The sequence below is a fragment of the Triticum aestivum genome, chromosome 2B (assembly GCF_018294505.1).
Source record: "Triticum aestivum cultivar Chinese Spring chromosome 2B, IWGSC CS RefSeq v2.1, whole genome shotgun sequence".
In the NCBI taxonomy this organism is placed as follows: Eukaryota; Viridiplantae; Streptophyta; class Magnoliopsida; order Poales; family Poaceae; genus Triticum; species Triticum aestivum.
The window spans coordinates 607,350,938-607,376,096 of NC_057798.1; the positions used below are offsets into that span (position 1 = coordinate 607,350,938).

A 25,159-nucleotide genomic window follows, 5' to 3' on the forward strand; every position below is an offset into this window, starting at 1 on the left:
TCTCGAAGAAGCTTGACTCAGGGGTGGACGCACATGCTATACTAGCCATGCCGGACTTAGAGTCCTCATCAGATTCATCAACTTCTTCGGAGTCAGATGACTCTTCTTCATTGGAGACCGTCTCCCTACCGATGTATGCCTTGGCCTTGCGAGAGGTATTCTTGCAGTTGCAGGACGACTTGGAGGGATTCCTTGAAGAAGATCTTGATGAAGACTTGGAAGCGGAGATGTTTGATACGTCTCCAATGTATCTATATTTTTTATTGTTCCATGCTGTTATATTATCATTCTTGGATGTTTTACAATCATTTTATAGCAACTTTATATCATTTTTGGGACTAACCTATTGACATAGTGCCTAGTGCCAGTTGTTGTGTTTTGCTTGTTTTCTACTTCGCAGAATATCATTACCAACTAGAGCCCTAACGCATCGAAACTTTTCAGAGAATTTTTCTGGACCAGAAGACACCCGTTGGGCCAAAGAAGTACTAGAGGGGGGCTCTGAGGGGAGCACAACCCACCTGGGCGCGCTTGGGGACCCAGACGCGCCCTGGTGGGTTGTACCCACCTCGGACGCCTCCCGCGCCGCCTCTTTTCTCTATAAATACCCCGAAAATCCAAAAACCCTAGGGGAGTCGACGAAACACAATTCCACCCGCCGCAAGTTCCAGAACCACCAGATCGAATCTAGACACCATCACGGAGGGGTTCATCATCCTCATTGGTGTTTCTCCGATGATGCATGAGTAGTTCATTGTAGACCTATGGGTCCGTTAGCAGTAGCTAGATGCCTTCCTCTCTCTCTCTTTTGATTCCCAATACAATGGTCTCTTGGAGATCTATTTGATGTAACTCTATTTGTAGTGTGTTTGTTGGGATCCAATGAACTTTGAGTTTATGACTAGATCTATTTATCCATGAAAGTTATTGAGTTTCTTTGATCTCTTATATGCCTGATTACTTATAGACTCGTATTATTTCTTCGAATATTTGGTTTAGTTAGGCTAACTAGATCGATTTTTCTTGCCATGGGAAGATGTGATTTGTGATGTGTTCGGTCGTGTGGTGTTCTTTCCTAGTGACAGAAGGGGTAGCAAAACATGTATTGATCGTTGCCATTAAGGATGACAAGATGGGGTCTGTTCCTACATGAATAGATTTTGTCTACATCATGTCATTGTTCTTATTGCATTACTATGTTTCTCCATGAACTTAATACACTAGATGCATGCTGGATAGCAATCGATGTGTGGAGTAATAGTAGTAGATGCAAACAATAGTCGGTCTACTAATCTTTGGCATGATGCCTATAAAATGATCATTGCCTGGATATTGTCATAATTATTTGAGGTTCTATGAATTGCCCAACAATAATTTGTTTTCCCACCGTATGCTATTTTCTCGAGAGAAGCCACTAGTGAAATCTACGACCCCCGGGTCTATTCTTCATCATATTTGCTTTTCGATCTATTATTTGCCACTTCTATTTACGGATCTATTATTCCAAAAACCCAAAAATATCTTGCTGCACTTTTTATTTGCATCTTTTATTTCACGTTTTATCGAGATCTATTTATCCAATCTATCACAAATTTTATTCCGTCAACTTGACAATTTCCGACACCATTACCCGAAAGGGATTGACAACCCCTTTAACATGTCGGGTTGCAAGTATTTGTTCTTTGTGTGTAGGTACCATTTACATAGTGTTCCTAGGTTCTCCTACTGGATTGATACCTTGGTTTCATAACTGAGGGAAATACCTACCGTAGTTGTGCTGCATCATCCCTTCCTCTTTGGGGAAATACCGACGTAGTTCAAGCGACATCACTGTCCTTCTTCTTGAAGAATTTCTTCATTTTCTTCTCATCATCAGAATCATACTTCTTCCTCTTGCTTTTGCCTCATAGTTGCCTGAATCGTATCTTCCACTGGCACGGATTTCAGCTTCCCAGAGAGGGCAGTCAGAAATGAAATGTTCTGGCTTTTTGCACTTGAAGCAGGTGTAATCTCATGTAGATTTTGATGAAGATTTTGAAGTGCCTGTTTTTCTCACCTTTCTTCTGAAATTGGTTCTTTATGTGAAGGCGCTGGAATCTCTTCGTGATTAGAGCGAGATCTTTGTTGATCCTTTCTAGGTCATCTGAATCTTCTTCGGCATTTCCTTCTGAGGAAGAATCAGCCACAACCTTGAGAGCATGAGTTTTCCGGTGACTTGAGGCATAAAGATCTCTCTTTTCTTCTTATTCTTCATGAGTGTTCAAACTTTCCATGATATCAGCAGAGTCAAGATATTTGAAATCAGCTCGTTCTGTGATCATCAGAACTAGAGTGTCGAATGAGCTGTCAAGAGATCAGAGCAGTGTCTTGACAACTTTGTGATCACTAATATCTTTTGCACCGAGTCCTTACAACTCGTTTGCAATGTCACTCAAACGGTCAAAGGTTTGCTAACAACTTTCATTTCTAATTCGCTTGAACCGATTGTACTTCGCCCGAAGAGTATCAATGCGAGCTTCTTTCTGAGTTGAAACACTCTCATCAATCTTCTCGAGAATGTCCCACAATTCCTTCACAATTTCACACTGACGATAGCGAAGAAATTGAGCACGAGAGAGATGGCCACGAATTTCATCTTTAGCTTGTGCGTCCAACTGAATGAGTCTCTTCTCGCGGTCATTGGAGACCTGGGGTATTTCAATCAAGACTCCATTCTGCACCATGTTCCACATATCATCATGAATAGCTCGGAGAAGGATCTTCATCTTCTCTTTCTAGAAGGAATAGTTCGTCCCATCGAAGATGGGAATCTTGAGATGCGATTTGTAGCTCACTGAAGACATACTTAAACTTCAAGGTGGTTAGACCAGAATGAGCAGAGTTAAGGAGTACCTTGCTCTCATACCAATTGTAGGAACGAAGTATGTGTACCAGAGGGGGGTAAATGAGAGTTTTAAAATTTCTTTCGGAAATCTCAAAACTCACGAGACCAGCAGTGGAGCGAAAGAAAACAAAGTACAATGAGCGAGTACAAACTATCAAATGGAAACTACAACATGCGTGGAGGCAAATCACATGATTGAAACAGTACTAATGTAAAGGGTAGGAACATATGTAACCAGTGATGCTCGATGGTGATAGTGAATTTGTTCGACTAGTTCGTCCTTCTACACAAGGAATACGTCTGGTTAGAGGGGTTGTGATTTAACACGGAAGGTAAACTCTTTCCGTCCTATTCTCCTTGACAATTGGTTTGTCAACCAATGCCGATTACTCGTGGTAGATACTTGAAGCGATCTCCAAACCTTCACAGACTTATTCTTCGAGAACCACAATCACTCTTGGTCTCTGAAGAAATTGACACCTAACCGTCTATAGAGTTTACAGCTCTCAAGAGTAATAGACAGAGCGTACTGGATTTAGATTCGAGTGATGCTGAAGCACTATCTAATTTTTTGGCTCTAGGGGTTTTCTCTTGGTGGAATTTAAACTCAAATCACTCGGAGAGGGGGTTGCTCAACAATCTTCTCAGAATCAAACGAAGCAGCCACCAGACAAAGTTGGTGCGGGGTGACTATTTATAGCCCGAGCCTTTCCAGATGGGAAATGACCATTTTAGTGGTGGAGTAGAGCCGGCCATCAATGATAACAGAAATTGGTGATGAGAGGATGTGGGTTTGGAGGGTGGGGGAGTGGAGCGGGGAGTTATGGCCGATACGTCGCATCTCCTGGCGCAGCCTTGTGCCATGTTGTGGCCACTCGAGCCTGGCTCAGAAAAACATGTAAATGCATCTAGTGCCCCTAAGTGATTTTGGTGTATTGAAGACTTATAGGTTAAGGGACTGATGCATTTGTGAGTATACACAGGTCTATAAGTCTATGAGGAGTTTGATATTTATAGAGAAAGTTGACCCCTAAAAATGAAGTTCTTCAACTGAAGACTTTGGATATCTGAAGACTTTATGAAGGCTTTGAAAGTGAAGAAATTGGTGTGACCTTGAAGAATTGGCAATCATTCGAGGAACATGAAGCGTGAAGACTTTTGTTTTCGTAGTTTCATTTTCTCTTTCGTGAGTCATAGGAAACACCGTATTGTTAAAGGGGGTCGAGGAAATACTAAGCAAAAATTTCCAAGAGATGCTCAACTCAAAATCCTACACCTACCAATCCCTTCGAGTGAAGCCATTGGAAATCTCATACAGTTCAGTCAATTTCTTCAGTAACAGAGACGAAGTTCTTCTGGTTGCTGAGGAATTTGTTCTAACTAAGGAGTTAGGAATTCGCCAGTGCGAATTGCCTACACAGTGAGGAACATGATAGCCCTGAGGAATTTGATAGTCAAAATTCCAACCATTGTTGTGCTATGCGCCAGCTGTCCCAAAATATCTATCCACCTAACGGTCATATCATTTAAGGGCATTTATGTCTTATCATGTCGGGCTGCTCCCTAGGCTATAAATAGCCGCCCCCTACAACCACTAGCTGGTTGCCTGCTCCGAGAGAAACTGACACTTGTCATTTGAGAGCATCCCACCCTCCGAGGACTTTGAGCGAAAATCATCAAGTGAGGAAAACCCAAACCCAACACACCTACAAACCCAAAGTGATTGAGCATCACTGAAGAGATTGATCCTGCGGGGATCCGACGCTTGTTACCATTGAAGACTGTGCTTCTTTCAGACGGTTAGGCATCATGGTCTAGAGCATCCAAGAGGAATTGTGGATCGCCGAGTGATCTAGTCTGTGAAGGTTTGGAAGTCACCTGAAGACTTACCATGAGTGATTGGGCGAGGTTTGTGTGACCTTAGCTCAAGGAGAATACGGTGAGGACTGTGTGTCCGGGACTGTGTGTCCTCGAGTTTAAATACTCAGCCGCTCCAACCAGACGTACAACTGAGACAGCAGTTGGAACTGGTCTACCAAATCATTGTCTTCACCAAGCTTACTGGTTCTATTTCCTCAACTCTTTCATTTCCTCAGTTCTGTTGTTGTGTGCTTGTTCATTTTTCCTTAGTTCTATTGTTGTGTGCTTGTTCATTTCTGTTTGAAGACTTTGAGTGAAGACTTTTTCAATTTCCTCAGTTCAATTTCTTCAGTCAGTTCATCTTCATCTTGTGTTATCCTGTGCTTACGCTTTCAGTACTCTGTGCTTGTCTTCATTCCATCATGATGACCATGCTTGTGTTCTGCTATGTTTACTTTTGAGTACTCATTCCACTGCAAGTAGTTCTTCATTTAGGAATTTCCTCACCAGCAAATTCCTCAGTGAAGAATTCATAAAAATCTCCTATTCACCCCCCCCTCTAGTCGATATAACGCACTTTCAATTGGTATCAGAGCAAGGTACTCCCTTGTTCTGTGTGATTTTGGTTTAACCGCCTGGAGTTTTAGTTATGTCGACCGCAGGTATGATCAAGGTCTCTGCTGGGCGTCCTACCTTCGATGGAACGGACTACCCCTACTGGAAGAATAAGATGCGAATGCATCTTGAGGCAATTGATAACGATCTTTGGTATGTTGTGGAAAATGGTGTTCCCTCAGTCACACCTTCCCTGAATGCTGCTGATGTGAGGAGATTCAAGCAACTCGATTCTCAAGCAAAGAACATCATATGTGGCCATCTAAGCAAAGAGCAATATGGAAGAGTGAGTGCTTTGGAAACTGCTAAGCTTGTCTGGGATAGGCTTTCCAAAGTGAATGAAAGAGTCTCAACTCAACGTGATTCTCGTGTTGATATTCTTTGCAATCTCTTCAACCGCTTCAAAAGACTCGACAATGAAAATGTACAGCAAACCTTCAATCGCCTCACTTATATCTCAAATGAGCTTCAAGCGCTTGGCGCCACTGACATCACCGACCATGAGGTGGTGAAGAAATTGCTGAGATCGCTCGATTCATCATTTGACACTCTTGCACTGATGATTCAAGAGCGTGCTGATTACAAGTCACTTGATCCTGCTGATATCCTCGAGAGGCTAAACACTCATGTGTTCCAGCTTGCTGAGAAGAGAGATCTCTATGGTTCGAGCTATGGCAAACCACGTGCTCTGAAGGTCAAGGCAGTCTCTGAGTCTGAAGAAGAGGACTCTACTGGCAGCCTTGGTGATCCTGAAGAACTAAGCTAGGAACTAGCACTGCTCGTGAAGAAATTTCAGAAGTTCTCAAGACGTGGTCGCTTTGGAAAATCCTCAAGGAGTAATGATTCCTCATCCAGTGACTACAAGAAGAGGCTATGCCACAAATTCAAGAAACCTGATCACTACATTCAAGATTGTCCTTAGTGGGATAAGGAATTAAAGAAGAAGAAATACAAGGAATACAGTTTTGATGATGCCAAGAAGAAGAAGAAATCTTCAAAGTCTTCATCATCAAAATCCTCAAAATCTTCATCTCACAAGAAGAGCAGCTCCAAGAAGGCTCGAGCATTCATTGGCAAGGAAATGGACTCTGAGGTTGAATCTGAAGATCATGAGGAAGAGGAGGCATCTGAGGAGTCCGAGTCTAGTGTGGCAAGTCTAGCTCTCGCCACGACATTCGTCAGCAAGTCTATCTTCAACTCTGAAGAAAATGGCTTCACCAACAGGGCTGATGAAGGCAATGACGACTACGCTCCCACCTATTGCTTCATGGCAAAGGGTGCCAAGGTAACTAAATACGCCTCCTCTGAATCTAGTGAGGATGAATCTGATGAAAACCTCAAGCCCAGCTACTCTAAACTTGCTAAGATTGTTGTGCAACAACAAAAGGATATTGAAAAAAAAATCAATATATGCGAAATAAGAGCGATGATATGTTGGGTGAAGAAATGGATCAGTCAAAAGCTTTGGCTGAAAGTCTTTAGAGACTTCATTCCAAGTTTGATGACCTTCAAGGTCATCATAACACTCTCTTATCTGAGCACGAGAAGCTTTCTTATGAATTTTTTCAAAGAAAGCAAGATCTTGAGAAGCTAAGAGTGAGTTATGAAGATCTTTAGAAGGAGCGCGATTCATTACTTGCTCAACAAATCAGTGCTACTCAGGAAGAATTTGTTCCTCCATGTGTGAAGTGCATTGAACGTGAATCTGCTAATTCTTCACCTGAATGTTCAAATGCTTCTAATGTTACAAATTCTTCACCTATCTTTGCTATCACTAATTCCTCATCTGAGGATTTTGCTAGCATCACTGATGATGCAGGGCTGAAGGAATTGTACATGACAGGCATGTACAAAAGCCTCAAAGGGCATCAGACTCTTTGTGATGTGCTTAAAAAGCAGATCCTCAACAGGAACCCTAGGAAAGAGGGTATTGCCTTTGAGAGGAAACTCAATGCTGATGGAACATATTGGAAGCGTGAGCAGTACCCCAAAACCTCATGGGTTGCTGCAAAGGGACCTCGAGTTGATCCATCCAATTTATCTGTTTTTTCATGTGAATCTCCTCATTCTTCTAATGAGTCATTTGACTCCAACTATAAACTGTTCAAAAATCAGAATGGTGAAGTATTTGCTAGATATGTTGGCACTAACTGCAGGAACAGTTCCCCTATGAAGAAAATTTGGGTTCCCAAAAGTTGCCTTGAAAGTCTTCAGGTGAATGTCCTCATGACACTACCTATGAAGAATAGGAACTCCAGATCAAATTCTTCATATGGATCCAAGTCCTCATATGGACCAAATTCCTCACGTGGATCAAATTCCTCAAAAGGATCAAAGTACTCACATGATCATCATCGTGCTAACCCCTCTGTTTCGCAGGGTAGAGCTAAGGGCTATGAATATGAGCATTATTCTTCCAATCATTATGTTCATAAGTCCTCAAAGAATTTCTCTGCTTATTCATATGCTTACCCTAACCCCTCTCATGTGAAACGAAGTGGTCTGGCTTCTATGCCACCTTTCTCATATGGTGCTCGCAGAGTGATGAATTATTTGCCACCCCTTCATATGTGGGTGGTGAAGAAAAATAACTAATCTCTTATGCATGGTCATGTCTCTAGACGTGCTTAAAACGTCTGAAGAATTTGATGGAGACCTGAATAGTGCCTGAAAGGATGCAGGCTAATCATGAAGAAATGAACTTTCATTTCTCACGTCCTCACACTGTTTTATCTGTTCTTCTGCTTGATGACATTGATATGATGATATTGATGTCATATTACTCACTGATGAAGTATATGAGTTCGTAAGTTGCACTAATTCATCTGCAGGATAATCAACCCAAAGCCAATGAGTGGGTCCTCGATAGTGGATGTACGAATCACATGACTGGTGACAAGAATCTATTGATGGATGCTCCTCTATCACCGTCGCATCTGAAGCATATCATCTTCGCTGACAAAGGAAAAAGTCAGGTATTGGGTCTAGGTAAGGTTGCGATCTCAAAGGATCGACACATGGACAAAGTCATGCTTGTCGAGTCCTTAGGATACAACCTCATGTCTGTCTCAATGCTTTGTGATCTCGATATGGTTGTTGTCTTTGGAAAATATCGTTGTGTTGTGATCATGGAAGCTGACCATTCCAAAGTCTTCGAAGGCTTTAGTAGAGGAGACTTGTATATCGTTGATTTCTCTATAGGACCACAACCGGCCGTATGCTTACTTGCAAAAGCTTCAGAAGGCTGGCTATGGCAATCGATGACTTGGGCATGCTGGCATGAGGAATTTGCATACGCTTGTGAAGAAGAAGCATGACATTGGCATTGAGAATGTCAAATTCCTCAAGGATCACTTATGCGGAGCCTGTGAAGCTGGAAAGATGACAAAGGCCAAGCATCCAGCGAAGACTATCATGACTACCACTCGACCATTTGAATTGCTTCACATGGATCTTTTCGGTCCTAATCATTATTCTGCTGTTACAAATGATGCATCTCTATATGGTTTTGTTATTGTTGATGATTATTCTCGTTATACATGGGTGCACATTGTCACTTACAAACATGAGGTGCAGGAAGTCTTCAAACGATTTTCCTCAAGGGCTTCAACAAACTTTGGTGAGAAGATCAAGCACATCAGAAGTGACAATGGGACCGAGTTCAAGAATTCTGCTCTTGATGATTATCTTGATGAACTTGGTATTACTCATGAGTTATCTGCTCCTTATACTCCTCAGCAGAATGGCATCATGGAGCGTAAGAACAGAACTCTTGCTGAGATGGCTCGCACTATGCTTGATGAATACAAGACACCTCGTCGTTTCTGGATTGAGGCTATTGATACTACATGCCACATCATCAACAGAGTATATCTTCACAAATTCTTCAAGAAGACTGCTTATGAACTCCTCACTAACAACAAACCCAATGTGAGTTACTTCAAACTCTTCGGTGCTAAATGTTGGATTAGAGATCCTCATCACAACTCTAAATTTGCACCGAAAGCACATGAGGGTTTTATGCTTGGTTACGGATAAGACTCGCACACCAACAAAGTCTTCAACACCGTTCTTCACAAGGTTGTTGAAACTGTAGATGTGTGGTTCGATGAAACTAATGGCTCGCAAAGAGAGCACCTACCTTCTGTGTTAGATGAACCAGCACCTGAGGAATCTATGAAGTTCAAGGCTACTAAGGATGTCATTCCCACCGAAGAATCTGCTGAAGAATTCTTTCCAGAACGCGATGAACATCGAGCTGGCGCACCTGAAGAAAATGGTGCTGAGGAAAATGCTCCTGAAGAGAATGCGGATCAAATTCCTCGAAGACAACCCGCTCATCCTCGCATTGCAAACAAAGTGCAAATCGAGAAGATCATCGATGACATTGAAGCACCAGGTCCTCTCACATGCTCAAAATCTTCACATTTATCTAACTTTTGGGGGCACTTTGCTTTTGTCTCTATCACAGAGCCCACTAAGGTAGATGAAGCATTTCTGGAGCCTGAGTGGATTCATGCTATGCAAGAAGAATTACATCGTTCGAGCTCAACAACGTCTGGGAACTGGTCAAACGTCCAGATCCTTGCAAGCTCAACATTACTGGCACAAAGTGGATCTACCGCAACAAGCAAGATGAAAATGACCTTGTGGTGAGGAATAAGGCACGACTTGTAGCTCAAGGCTACACACAGGTTGAAGGAATTAATTTCGATGAAACTTTTGCACCTGTTGCTAGACTTGAGGCTATTCGCATATTACTTGCTTATGCTAACCATCATGATATTATCTTACAACAAATGGATGTGAAAAGTGCATTCGTCAATGGTAAGCTTGAGGAAGAAGTATATGTTGCTCAACCCCCCAGGTTTTGAAGATCCAAAACATCCTGACAAAGTCTTCAGACTCAATAAGGCCTTGTATGGCCTCAAGCAAGCCCCTCGGGCGTGGTACGATACTTTGAAGGAATTCCTCATGAAGAAAGGCTTCAAACCCGGTTCACTCGACCCAACACTTTTCACTAAATCTTATGATGGTGAATTGTTTGTGTGCCAAATTTATGTTGATGATATCATTTTTGGCTGTACTGACCAATGATATAGTGATGGATTTGCCTATATGATGAGTGAAGAATATCAAATGTCTATGATGGGAGAATTTAAATTCTTTTTAGGTCTCCAAATTCGTCAACAGCGCAATGGCATATTCATTTCTCAGGAGAAATACCTCAAGGACGTATTGAGGAAATTCGGTATGCAAGATTGCAAAGGGGTCAAAATTCCAATGCCCACAAATGGCCACCTATGCACTGATGAAAATGGTAAAGACTTCGATCAAAAGGTATACTGCTCCATGATTGGCTCTTTATTGTACCTATGTGCATCTAGGCCAGATATTATGCTTAGTGTTTGCATGTGTGCCCGATTTCAAGCTACACCGAAGGAATCACACCATAAGGCGGTGAAGCATATTGTTCGATATCTAGCTCACACACCAACACTTGGATTATGATATCCCAAGGGCTCCTCGTTTGATCTCATTGGATATTCAGACTCAGACTATGCTGGCGATCGTGTGGACCGCAAGTCAACGTCAGGCACATGCCATTTTCTCGGACGATCTTTGGTCTGTTGGTCCTCGAAGAAACAGAACTGCGTATCACTCTCCACTGCAGAAGCTGAGTACATTGTTATTGGATTGTGTTGTGCTCAATTACTATGGATGAAGTAAACACTCAAGGACCATGGCATCAACGTGAAGAATGTGCCTCTCTACTGCGACAATGAGAGCGCTATCAAGATTGCTCATAACCCAGTTCAGCACTCGAAGACCAAGCACATCCAGATTCGTCATCATTTTCTTTGTGATCATGTGTTGAAGGGCGATATCTCCATCGACCATGCAAGCACTGAAGATCAGTTGGCCGATATCTTCACTAAGCCCTTGGATGAGAAGAGATTTAGCAAGTTGCGGTGTGAGCTAAGTATCCTAGAATCTTCGAATGTTCTCTGAAATGGACACTCATCCTAACACTTACTCTGACTTGATGACTTAGATGCGCAACACACGAAGTAACGTTTTTCTTCAATTAATGAAGACTAACCCTCTAAGTGTGAAGAAATTGATTCTTAGAGCCCTACGACAATTGTACGCAGTGTCTGAAATCAGCCTTCTTATACGATGGGTTACGCCACCAACCAAAGTTGAAAATCTTCAATTTGAGTTTTTTTCTTCGTTTTTGAAACTCCTCGGTTTTTCAAATTCTTCAACTTTGCATTGTCTTCACTCTTTCCGTCGTTATTCTTCATTGGCTATGTATTTATATGAGTTTATGTCCTCTACAGCATACACTTATTGCTAATTCTTCAAGTTGATTTCTTCTGCTAAGTGAATGTGATCGGACCTTTCCCCCTCTATGCTAAAATCAACCAAGTCTGTTCACAAATTCTTCATGTGCGTTCTATTTGAAACTCGTTCAAAATCTTCACTGTGTCCTTGACAGCTGAAGAAATTGCGAACGGAACCTTTAACTTATCTTATCTGAATTTTTGGCTTTGCCGCTCAAACTGTTCCGCATCCCACGACAATACTTATCTATTCACCCACGATCATACACGATCGCCACCTCTCAGTACGTGGGTGACACATGTCCAGCGAATGAGAAGGGCCAGGGGCACGTTCGTTCGATTTCCTCGGGCGTACAGTGTTTCACTTCCACTATAAATACCCCTGCTTCTTCTTCACTTTGTTTTTTACTTTGCTCCCTCTCACTGCCACTCGAGCTTCCCAAACCCTAGCGCCACCGCTACTTCATCGTCGCCGGTGAGGAAGAGCTTCAATGCCTCGACCTCGTCACCGTCATACTCGCGCCGGTTGCGGATTTCTTCACTCCTCTGTCGCCGTAGCCGTCTTCCTCTGCCGAGTTAGGGCGTGGAAGATCTGAACTGACGAACTTCACATCTACACTTCCTAGTTCGTCGAGTTCTTCATTTCGGATAATTAAAAGTTACTTTTACTACCCTCTTTGATTCATATGTTTTCTTGAAAATCTTCAAAGGTGTTTATTCTTCAACTCTTCACACACATGAACACCTCATATGTCATCTGCTCTTGATTCATTTCTCTAAGTGATGATTTTATTCAAGATTCCTCAATTGTGTGGATTTTCAATCTGTACAACTCTGGAACCTAAGATTAAGAATGCTTAGTGAAATTCTTCAAGACTCATCTGGTCAAATTCCTCAAACCTATTCTTTTTGAAAATCTTCTCAGAACGCATATGACCTCTCCAAATTCCTCGCAACTATACTCTGTTCATAGGTACTCATGTCCGCTGCTGAATCACTAGGTTCTCATCAACTTAACTCATTTGCAGCGTTCCTCGAAGACAAGTTGCATACCTCTTCAGAAACTGCAGTTGTTCATATTCCTCAGCTGAAGAAAATGGCTGAAGGTAAGAAGCCACATAAGGGAGGAAAGAGGCCTGAGGTCAATACTGCTTTTGAAATCCATGAGGACATTTATGCTGGGTACTGCACACCCCCTGAGGAGGATAGAAATCAGTGCAAGGTGCGCATTCAAAAGATTGAAAGGAGATGGGCACGGGAATGGAGGGAGTACAAGTATGTTACTCTCAAGTACATGAAGAAATTCGCACTCAACCCTCCATGCTCAAGACCTCCATTGGCACCAGGCCAATTGGCAGATCCCACCAGCCTCAACCGCGGTAAGGACTGTGCTGATGAATGGGCAAAGCGGCAGGCCAAACTGGCCAAGCAAGCAAAGGAAGCGGTGAGGAAATTCAATGCAGACTCTGCTGCTGCTGCTGAGGCCTCTGCTAGTAAGCCGAAGAAGGCGATGCCTAAGAAGCCTGCGCATAAGTCAAGTGCTTCTCCTTCAATGCCCTCATGGCCAAGCTCCTCGGCAATGCTCTCAGGGCCAGATTATCCCTCACGGCTAATTCCTCAGACTGCTCCTCCTCCTTCGAAGTCCTCAGCTCCTCCGACAAAGTCTTTAGCTGCTCTGACCAAATCCTCTGCACCTGTGCATCTTGCCACGTGCCAAAGGACTACATGCATCTCAATTGCCTCAGGAGCATCTGCAAAGTTCCTCTACTGCACCAAATTACTCAGCTGTCCCCTCTCTGCTGAAGAAAAAGGCCACTGCTGGACGAGGCCTTCGACCAAGTCCTCACAAGAAGCAGGTCGCCTTCCAAGTGCCCTCTGATGACGATGAGGCTGATGATGAAGAACTTGCCAAAATTATCAGAGATAGGCAGGCCAGGGCCGCTAGAGCCAAAGGCAGCAATGTGCCACTGCTATTGGATCCAAAGTTGATCCTCGACTTCATTGACCTATGGCACAAAGACCCTAACACACCTTTGCCGGAGATGAATCTCACTCCTGGTCAAAGTCATGTTCTGACCACCTTCATTGAGGAAGAGAAGTGGAAATTTGAAGAAGGCAGAAGACTGAAGAAAGCGCGGTACAAGAAGCAGCGCTACCTCAAGGACAATGTCCTCACTCTTACCCCTGATCAACTCATTGCCTTGCAAGCTGAAATCAAGAAACTGAGTGATGAATTCAATCACTACTATGCTGATTGAAAGGGCTCCAAGGTCCGGTTCGTCAATTTGACAAAGAAATTCACTTCAAGTGCTGCTACTCCTGTGCACATTGAACTTACACCGGCTGAAGCATCTGCTCAGCCTACTGAAGAGCATGCCAGCACCACTGATGACAATCAGGCTGCTGAAGAAAATGAGAGTACCAGGGCTGATGACTGCATTCCAGCCGCTGAAGAAATTGCAAGGGCATCCACTAGCGGTGCGCCTGAAGAAAATGAAGAAGTCAGGGCAACTGCATCAGTTGCGCCTGAAGAAACTGAACCAAAGTCCTCTACACCTCCTGCGCCTACACCCACTCCGATCCTTCCATCTACATCAGATGCGAAGAAGACCAAGGCTGCAGAGCGTGCAGCTATGAAGAAAAGGAAGGCATCAACTTCATAAAATTCTTCAGCTCCGAAGAAGATGAAGCATCTGACTAGCTCAATTGACAATCCAATTGATGTCGTTCCTGTCTCTTTCATGCCATCAAAGGACCTTGTTCCTTTTGGTGAAGATTATGTGATTCCCAATGAATCCGATGAAGAGAATCCTTCTCCTACTTCGTCAGAGCAGTTGGATGAAGAAATTGAAGTGGATGCAATCCCTTCAACCCCAGTTGTTTCCTCGCCTATGCCTCAGTTCACTGCTGAAGAGGCAGGTGTTGCAGAAATGGAAGATGAGGATGTGGACATTGGCTGTACCACACCTGTGCTGAATGATGACTTTTGGGAAAGTCAGCACCCCAACTCTTCAATGTTCACTCCACTTCAAGCAATTCCTCAGTCCCCTACTGCTACTGAAGTACAAATGAGATCTTAAGAACCACATGCAACCTCGTCTGTCCATGAAGAAATTTCAGCCACTAGTGCTGAAGAAATTGTAAATGAAGAAATTGAAGACCCAGGCTGCAGCTGAAGAAGAGCCCGAAATTCCTCAGTCTGTGGATCCTGAGATTGTGATTCCTGAGGTGGTAATGCAATTAACTAGCACTCCTCAGCCCAAGCCAAAGGATCCCTTCTCAAAGAAGGAAAAAATTCAAGGCTGATGATTTCTTTGGCGAGCATGTGTTCTTCACTGAGTTCAACCCTTATGAAAATGCTCGTAAAGCATTTCTGGACTGCCAGCCAGGCCAACTTCTATTCTTCACTGCTCTTCAACAAAGACAAAGTCTTCGACCACGAGCATATTCCTCACGTGGACATGGAATCAATGCCTTGCTTCTCTCAACTCCTCAGTATGCTTCATGATGCAGGCTTGCTCAACTTTTGCTCAGACATAGTTGATTGGAATGAAGAGCTTATTCTTCAGTTCTACGCAACGCTGCACATCACAGGTGAAGCTGATGACATCAACTCTTGGGTGTTGGACTGGATGACCGAAAACACTCATTACAAGGCACCGGCCTCTGAATTGCTTCGTGCCCTGCCAATCAGTCCTCCACCTGACGATGCTCGTTGTCTGTACGATGAGCCTGAACTCACTGCTCATTACATGCAAGTGCTCATGAAGCCTCTGAAGCCTGGTCAAGCCCCAAGGACCAAATTCCTCGTGAAGGAATTGTTGTATGTGCCAAGAACCATCTATCGCATTCTGACGAAGACTATGAGTCCCATCAAAGGCCACGACTCATCTGATGAGGAAATTGTTGGGATGATGAAGAATATGCTATTCAACATCATGCATGGCATCCCTATTAATTATCATGATTTCTTCATGAGGACTCTGGCGAATGTTGCACTTTCACCGTTTGAGTTGAAGCCTTATGCTCCGTGGATCATGAGATTCCTCAGAACAAGGTCTTCACTCAACTACAAAGGTGACTTTCAGAATCACCTCAGCTACTTGCCCCCGATTGAAGTCCTCAAGCGGACATATTCCTCAGCTGATGAGAAGGGCAAGACACCAGCTGTTATCGATGAAGGCATTCGTCCATTGGATGGTCAGTTCCACAAAGCTGCATCTTATTCCACCAATGATGACTCTGCCACTCATGATTCTGCTGCCAATGCTCCCAAGTCAAGTCCTCAAGCTACTGCTCCTCGTGTGATGACTGACCGTGAGCTGCTTCTAAGTCTTCACCAGAAGATGGATCAAAACCACAAATGGGTTAAGCGTCAGTTTGGCTCTATTCTTCACAACATGACTTCTACACATAATGTAGTGAAGGAAAATCATCACTACCTTCATGAAGTTTTTGATCGCACCTGGGCTATTCTGTCTCATCTCTATGGTGAAGAAGATCTGAAGCAAATGGGCTTCAAGGAAGATTTTGACTGGTCTGCTCCTCCACCGAAGAAATTCAAGAAGGTCAAGGTTCCTTTCTTGGTCGCCAGTTCATATTCTTCATCACGCGACACGGACGAGTTCGAAGACTTGGATGACACTGCGGCAGGCCCTACAACGACTCCAGACCCCAATGACGGTGGCGCTCCTCCATCATCATGATATTCTTCAGGGGTGTTAGTCCTCATTTTCAACCCTTTTGGTCATTCGATGACAAAGGGGAAGAAATTTGAGTTAGTCTTCAAGCGAGTCTATCTTATATGGGCATTTTTTAAGTTACAACTCTCGTTCTTTTGATGACTTTGCTGGATCGAGTTGTAATCTTAAACTCTATGGTGGCCTGATACTTTTGCTGAGTTCTGCATGCTTATTCCTCATTAATGTCAATACACGCATGCTGAATTACATCAGTCACCATATTTCATCACACATTTCAAATTCTTCATATTACATGTCAAATGCGTGTATGAATTACAAGATATAGGGGGAGATCTCCATGATTATACTCTTCAAGTGTGCATTGCTTCAAAAGCAAATTCCTCACTATGCACATCTTCAGGGGAGTTCCTCTATATCTTGCAATCAAATTCCTCAACATCAGTATTTACACTTCATATGTTTATCCCCCTTGAAAACTTAACCTATATTGTCATCAATCACCAAAAAGCAGGAGATTGTAAGTGCATCTAGTGCCCCTTAGTGATTTTGGTGTATTGAAGACTTATAGGTTAAGGGACTGATGCGTTTGTGAGTATACACAGGTCTATAAGTCTATGAGGAGTTTGATATTTACAGAGAAAGTTGACCCCTAAAAATGAAGTTCTTCAACTGAAGACTTTGGATATCTGAAGACTTTCTGAAGACTTTGAAAGTGAAGAAATCTGGTGTGACCTTGAAGACTTGGCAATCATTCGAGGAACATGAAGCGTGAAGACTTTTGTTTTCGTAGTTTTATTTTCTCTTTCTTGAGTCATAGGAAACACCATACTATTAAAGGGGGTCGAGGAAATACTAAGGAAAATTTTCCAAGTGATGCTCAACTCAAAATCCTACACCTACCAATCCCTTCGAGTGAAGCCATTGGAAATCTCATACAGTTCAGTCAATTTCTTCAGTAACAGAGACGAAGTTCTTCTAGCTGCTGAGGAATTTGTTCTGACTGAGAAGTTGGGAATTCGTCAGTGCGAATTGCCTACACAGTGAGGAACATGATAGCCCTGAGGAATTTGATAGTCAAAATTCCGACTGTTGCTGTGCTATGCGCCAGCTATCCCAAAATATCTATCCACCTAACGGTCATATCATTTAAGGGCATTTATGTCTTATCATGTCGGCCTGCTCCCTAGGCTATAAATAGCCGCCCCCCTACAACGACTAGCTGGTTGGCTGCTCCGAGAGAAACTGACACTTGTCATTTGAGAGCATCCCATCCTCCAAGGACTTTGAGCGAAAATCATCAAGTGAGGAAAACCCAAACCCAACACACATACAAACCCAAAGTGATTGAGCATCACTGAAGAGATTGATCCTGCGTGGATCCGACGCTTGTTACCTTTGAAGACTGTGCTTTTTTCAGACGGTTAGGCGTCATGGTCTAGAGCATCCAAGAGGAATTGTGGATCGCCGGGTGACCTAGTTTGTGATGGTTTGGAAGTCCCCTAAAGACTAACAAGAGTGATTGGGCGAGGTCTGTGTGACCTTAGCTCAAGGAGAATACGGTGAGGACTGTGTGTCCGGGACTGTGTGTCCTCGAGTTTAAATACTCAGCCGCTCCAACCAGACGTACAACTGAGACAGCAGTTGGAACTGGTTTACCAAATCATTGTCTTCACCAAGCTTACTGGTTCTATTTCCTCAACTCTTTCATTTCCTCAGTCCTGTTGTTGTGTGCTTGTTCATTTCTGCTTGAAGACTTTGACTGAAGACTTTCTCAATTTCCTCAGTTCAATTTCTTTAGTCAGTTCGTCTTCATCTTGTGTTATCCTGTGCTTACGCTTTCAGTACTCTGTGCTTGTCTTCATTCCATCATGATGACCATGCTTGTGTTCTGCTATGTTTACTTTTGAGTACTTATTCCGCTGCAAATAGTTCTTCATTTAGGAATTTCCTCATCAGCAAATTCCTCAGTGAAGAATTCATAAAAATCGCCTATTCACCCCCTCCCCCCCTCTAGTCAATATAACGCACTTTCAAAACGGTCATTTTAAACGTTCTCGTTAGCTATGCCCATGACTGATAAAATCATAGATGCCAGAAATTCGATGCAGCACATATCTTTACTTAATTAAAAAAGAGTAAAGCTCCTTTTTCTGACAGCAGAATGCTTCATCAACCGATTCTGCCTGCTCCCACCACGTCCCTTCACCCTTTTTTGGCACATTTGTGTACCCTAATCAACCACCTTAATTTACTTAACTTATGTATCAATTTCATCTTGATTTATTTACCAAACATTTTTTTTAAGAAAAAGGAGATTAAAACCCTTGACCTCTAAAAACAAACAAACATTTATGTACACAATCACATGCAGGATTTGATAAACATTTGTTTATACAACCAGAAGCAGGATTTGATAAATATTTATTTACACAATCATAATAATATGATCCGGTAAATCTCAAATCACGTAGCAGAATATTTATATCCTGTTGCAACACACAGACATTACGGTAAGCATGCTCAATTTGCATCGCTCGACCCTCTATGAGCTGCATGCCGGCGACCAAAGACGCCCATGTTACCCAATCGTCTTTTGCTCACTGCACGCAATCTGCAACCGCCGTCACTGTGCCGATTCGGCCTAGGCCCAGGAGCTAATTGTACTCGCTCCACTGCATCCCTGCCGCACAGTTTCGCTTTCCTTACCAAGCAAGGACCGGAGCGTGAGCCAAACATTTACTGCAGTGGTTTAATTCCTTACCAAAACCGCAAGCGGCGGCAGCCGCAGCAGCAGCAGCAGAGGACCGCAGATACGCTCGTCACACTCTACGAATACCGTGTGACGCCTTTTTAATGGCAGACCGGAGGCCAGCCCAAGTACAGTTGCCAAATACCAAACGGAGACCGGGCGCAAGCTGGGGATTTCGGAGCGCGATCCTCCGCGTGCTAAATTTAACCCCGAGCCGGAGCCCGAGCCGCCGCTCTCCCATGCCAAATCGAACGCACCTACGCGTCTCCCTTTCCACGGCCCCTCCACCTAATCAATCGCCCGGCTCGGCTCCCTCGGCTACCCTACGCGGTACGCCCCCAATCCGAGGCCAGAACTTTTAAGGCAGCACGGGGAGGCGCAGTGCAGAAAGCGAAACGCCCAGCCAGTCCAGTCCAGTCCAGCGGGGGCACGCAGGGGAGAGGAGAGCAGAGCGAGCAGGGGGGAGGCGGTGATGGCGGTGGGCGCGAAGCTGCACCTCTCGCCGGCCGCCCGGCGCCCGACGCTGCCCCAGCTCCTGGCCGTCGCGCTGCTCTGCTCCGCGTCCTACCTCGCCGGCGTCTGGCACCACGGCGGCTTCACCGCTGCCCCCGCGGCCGGCGGCGGTGGCGCCTCCCCCTCCCCCGTCTCCATCGCCACCGCCGCCTCCGTCGCCTGCGTCTCTCCCACCACGGCCGGCGTCGCCCGCGTCGGCGGCGCCCCCCTCGACTTCGAGGCGCACCACGCCGCGGACGACACGGAGGCGGTGAACGCCGCGCCGGCGCGGCGCGCGTACGAGGCGTGCCTGGCCAAGTACTCCGAGTACACCCCGTGCGAGGACGTGGAGCGGTCGCTGCGGTTCCCGCGCGACCGGCTCGTGTACCGGGAGCGCCACTGCCCGGCGGAGGGCGAGCGGCTGCGGTGCCTCGTCCCGGCGCCCAAGGGGTACCGCACCCCGTTCCCGTGGCCCACCAGCCGCGACGTCGCGTGGTTCGCCAACGTGCCGCACAAGGAGCTCACCGTGGAGAAGGCGGTGCAGAACTGGATCCACGTCGACGGCGACAAGTTCCGCTTCCCGGGCGGCGGCACCATGTTCCCCCACGGCGCCGGCGCCTACATCGACGACATCGGCAAGCTCATCCCCCTCCACGACGGATCCATCCGCACCGCGCTCGACACCGGCTGCGGGGTAATTAAACTAATTGTTCCATTCTCAGTCGCTTGTCCTTTCATCTCACGATAATCGCATGCCGAAAGGAAGCATCTTATGATAAAAATCCGGGGGTTAATTGAGGTTTAGGAACAGGGGACGGGGATCTCGGGAATGCCGGAATGGGATTTGCTTTGCGGGTGTCTGAAGTTTCCAGACTGCATGATCGTGGTCTGGGCCTTGTGCGCAAACGGGTCTGGCCCGGGAACGAGCTTTACTCCTTTAGAAAACCAGAGTAGCGCTGAACTTTTCACATTCTGTAACGTAGCCAGCTGTAAAGTATCCCACGTGCACAACAGTTAGAAATCTGCACGCCGAGCTTGTCATTTGCGTTTGTTCTTTGCCGGATCAGATTCTTGGAATGCACTATGTTATCTGCTGTGTGCAGTGATGTTGAATTGGATTGCCCAGTCACAGTTCCACCACAAATCATAGTAGCAGCCCTGCGTACTCTGAAGAAGATCAGCAATTGTTGCTATTTTGACCTGGTCATTTTGATCTGTTTGTTTGGCTGATAAGCTGATTGCACCATTCATGCATAGTAATTTGGTTTTCAGTTACTGAATGTGGTGCATTGCGCTGCTCTCTGCATGCAGGTGGCGAGCTGGGGAGCGTACCTGTTGTCACGCAACATCCTGGCCATGTCGTTCGCTCCGCGGGACTCGCACGAGGCGCAGGTACAGTTCGCGCTGGAACGCGGGGTGCCGGCGATGATCGGCGTCCTCGCCTCCAACAGGCTCACCTATCCTGCACGCGCCTTCGACATGGCGCACTGCTCCCGCTGCCTCATCCCCTGGCAGCTCTACGGTATGTACCTCTCTGATCGCCCCTCAAACCATCAGGCATCGATAAATTTTCACTGGACTTAATGTGCACATGGACACGCAGATGGGCTGTACTTGATCGAGGTGGATCGCATCCTTCGTCCTGGGGGCTACTGGATCCTGTCCGGGCCACCGATCAACTGGAAGAAGCACTCGAAGGGGTGGCAGAGGACCAGGGAGGATCTGAACGCAGAGCAGCAAGCCATCGAGTCAGTCGCCAAGAGCCTCTGCTGGAAGAAGATCAAGGAGGTTGGCGACATTGCGATCTGGCAAAAACCTACCAACCACATCCACTGCAAGGCCTCCCGCAGAGTCATCAAGTCCCCGCCGTTCTGCTCCAATAAAAACCCAGACGCTGCCTGGTAAAGTAGTTGCTCGATTACTTACAGTGCCATGTTATTATCCATTTTGAAGTCCAGCTCACGGCCATGATTCATGACTGTAGGTACGACAAGATGGAGGCTTGTATAACTCCTCTCCCGGAGGCTAGTGACATCAAGGAGGTCGCCGGCGGTGAGCTGAAGAAGTGGCCGCAGAGGCTCACTGCCGTGCCACCCAGAATTGCCAGTGGCAGTATTGAGGGGGTCACTGCCGAAATGTTTAACGAAGATACCAAGTTATGGAAGAAGAGAGTTGGGCACTACAAGTCCGTGATAAGCCAGTTTGGGCAGAAGGACCGGTACCGCAACTTGCTCGATATGAATGCGCGCTTTGGCGGCTTCACTGCGGCATTGGCGGGTGACCCTATGTGGGTCATGAACATGGTCCCAACCGTTGGAAATTCAACGACCCTTGGGGTGATATACGAGCGTGGCCTCATTGGAAACTACCAAGACTGGTGAGTTCTTGCTCTGCAAACATGGCTCCTCTATGCCGGTGATGAGGATCATGCATTTGTTGGGGTGTGTAACCTCTCTCTGTGTTACTGCAGGTGCGAGGGCATGTCCACCTATCCCCGGACCTACGACCTCATTCATGCTGATTCAGTTTTCAGTCTGTACAAGGACAGGTAAACACAAGCTGCAGTTGGCTAATTCAAATCATATAAGCTGTTTTCACCTGGTTATACAATCTGATAAATTTGAGCTTGTGGTTTGCAAGGTGCGAGATGGACACCATCCTGCTGGAAATGGACAGAATCCTGAGGCCGGAGGGCACGGTGATCATCAGGGACGACGTGGACCTGCTAGTGAAGATAAAGAGCGTCGCGGACGGGATGAGATGGAATAGCCAGATCGTGGACCACGAAGACGGTCCGCTCGTCCGGGAGAAGCTCCTCCTTGTTGTGAAGACATACTGGACACTCGGGGACGAGAAACAATAGGAACGCCCCGAAATAAAGCATGAGAAATGAGAAAATTGACAGATACTGGGCAGATGTCACACACATCTGGCTTCCTCTCACCGTGTTCGCCCTGTGGTTTTGAAGTTTTATCTTGTTTGGGTAGTTCGTTTGGTGAAATAGCTAAACATAGTGGAGACATTTTTTTTAGAAAAGGGGGACTCCCCGGCCTCTGCATCAGAACGATGCATACGGCCACAACATAGTGGAGACATGCCCAAGTCTGTTAACAGAGGGCAAGCCTGCCAAGATTTTGACATGGGGAAGGACAGCCAGCCAAATGGGGTAGACAGAGATTTCATTGTGTTCCTTCCTGTACAAAGAGTTGGTTATGTGTAAGTTCCCCTCGGCTGTTCTGTCTTCCTTACTGAATCAAACCCAAGAATGATAAGAGTACTTTCTTCGGTGGTTTTGCCCTTAACTTTTTCTTTTGACGGGAGTAATTTGGTTCTAACTGGTTTGACCGTGATGGTGAAACCAGACTAACCTAACTGCTAACGGCACGTAATTCGTCGTGAAACAGCCGCGGTGCTAAATGCATGCGCGGCGTTTCCGTCCATGCGCATGGGACTGCCGCTCTGAACTTACCATTGCCTTTGACCTTCCATCTGGTTGTAAAGTTTGGTGTACCACACTAAAGCAGCCGTAGCTCAAGCTTCAGCTTTCAGCTTTTTTTTTTACAGCATAAACCTGTTTTTCAGAGGGAAAAGGGCGAGCTAACAATTACCGAAACTTGTAGATGAAATAAGGAGGTTATATATCATTTTCTGGGTCAGCGTCTCCCCGATTTTTTTGTGCAGACGTCAGGGTCGGTGCTGAAAGCAGGAGAGCAAGGCAGACCAGGCAAAATTTGCCAAAAATCTGCCAGAAAACTGTCAGCCAAGTGAGCGGATTTCGTGGCAGATATATAACAAAAATCTGTCCTTGTCACGCCATACTGTTCTGTCCCCTACAGAGATAACGTTTTGTTTTGCTGCAAGTTTTCTTCTAGCGAAATGCAGAACTTAATTAGTGGCACATTTTTCTTCTCAAAAAGGAACATAGTACATACTCCTCATCAGTGGTAAAAAGGAAAGGTTGCTCGACTCATTTTGGTTACAGTGCTACTCAGTGGTAAAAAAAGAAAACAAAAGTTAAATATGAGTATTTAACTTTAGGAAATGAGAAAGGTGGATCTTGCAAAGAATAATGGCGAATTGACGAGTCCACCTCCACTAGCTAGCCTGCTAGCATACGAAGAAAGCAAAGAAACGGCCACGGAACGGACTGGTCCCTGACAGCAGGAGCAAAAGACCAAACACTGATCGGGTGGCGAATTCTCGGGCGGCATGCATTGAATTGAATTGATATAGAGACTTTTGGACGGAACCGGAGGCGGCCCCCTCATCTGCAGATTCTCAGCTTACAAGCCATGGCTAGGGTCAAGCTCACCTAATTTAACACTGCATATAGAGCCTGCACCTCTCCGAGATCTGCATGCAAATAGTCGGCTGGTCAGTGGTTGAGCAATGGGGCAGGAGCCAATCAGCCAATGGCACTCTAAGATCCACATAGGATGCCACTGGTGGAGTGGTTAAGAATCTCTGTCACTGACTTGACATGGGATGATGAGAAATAACAATGGGTGCACAATCATTAGTCCTGCTAGACCGCGACGTACACTGATGGTAGTGGAGTACTGCATTATAGAGTTCGTTCACCCGGCTGTCCAAACAGTCGTACGAAACGAAACGAGAAGGAATTGAGCTTTGCAACAACCTTGGTACTGCTCCCAGCTATACGGTGCTGCTATCTGACCAGACAGAGGCTGCTAGGACAACCGGAAAGCGTGCCTGCGGGGGCATCCCCGGCTGGTTGGAGGAGGCGGGAGATTCCGTGCTTTGGTCTGATCCGAGAAGCCCGGCACGATTTGGATCAAGCCGCTCCGGAATTCACGTGCTGCTGTACGAAAGAGGAAAATTCTCTGCTCCGGCTGGTGTCCACTGTCTGGTACCAAAACGAAGCTCGGGTGGGAGTAGGAGGAGCAAAGCACTTTCACGGTGGTGTGTCCTGTCGATGCGACTAGCAACGGGGGGCAATGGCCAAAAGAGCATGCAGCGGCCGAGCTCAATGGAGCTCTTCAAAGCCAACTCTACCGCACGACCCCAAACGACGTTCGGATTGGCCGGATTTTGTCCTTTTGGGGCGTCGATGGGTTCGCCCGTGTCCGGCTTTGTCCGTTGGATCGTGCGTGCGCCCACCGCGAGGCTGCACCCCAAATCATGTTCGGGGTGGACGTGAATAAAAAAAATATAAAAACTAGAATGAAATGACTAAAAGAAGTAAATAAACGCATTAAAAAAACATAAAATATATAGGGGTCACGGCCACAAAACGGCCCAGTTTCTCAGTCCACTTAAACGGCCCAGTTTCATAATTAACATAAAAACAAAATTAAAAGCGCCTCCCGCGCGCTCCTGCCGCGCCCGTCGGTGCCGTGGTCGTCGCCGTCTTCACTGGCCACCGGTGTCGCCGTCGTCGCTGACGAGGTCGACGTTGGCCGGCGGCGTCCACAGGTGGGCCGGCGGTGCGTGGTAGACGGGGCCGGGCTAGACGGCGGGAGGTGCCTGCACCACCTCCTCCCATGGC

At 45.8% G+C, this 25,159-nt stretch overlaps 1 protein-coding gene across 2 annotated transcripts; it reads left to right on the forward strand.

The window, feature by feature from the left end:
- The first annotated feature begins 19,379 nt into the window (after positions 1-19,379).
- Positions 19,380-22,927, forward strand: LOC123046271 (probable methyltransferase PMT15). Of its 2 annotated transcripts, XR_006422069.1 has the most exons (7): positions 19,380-20,344; positions 20,962-21,172; positions 21,254-21,551; positions 21,635-22,027; positions 22,121-22,198; positions 22,291-22,660; positions 22,734-22,927. XR_006422069.1 is itself a non-coding variant. In XM_044469575.1 (6 exons), exons 1-6 carry the CDS (start codon positions 19,631-19,633, stop codon positions 22,511-22,513), a joined length of 1,917 nt encoding a protein of 638 aa, XP_044325510.1. In that variant the 5' UTR covers positions 19,380-19,630; the 3' UTR covers positions 22,514-22,927. The 2 variants fall into 2 exon arrangements, 1 of the variants encoding a protein (XP_044325510.1); XM_044469575.1 differs by having other exon boundaries at positions 22,291-22,927.
- The last annotated feature ends 2,232 nt before the right edge of the window (positions 22,928-25,159 follow it).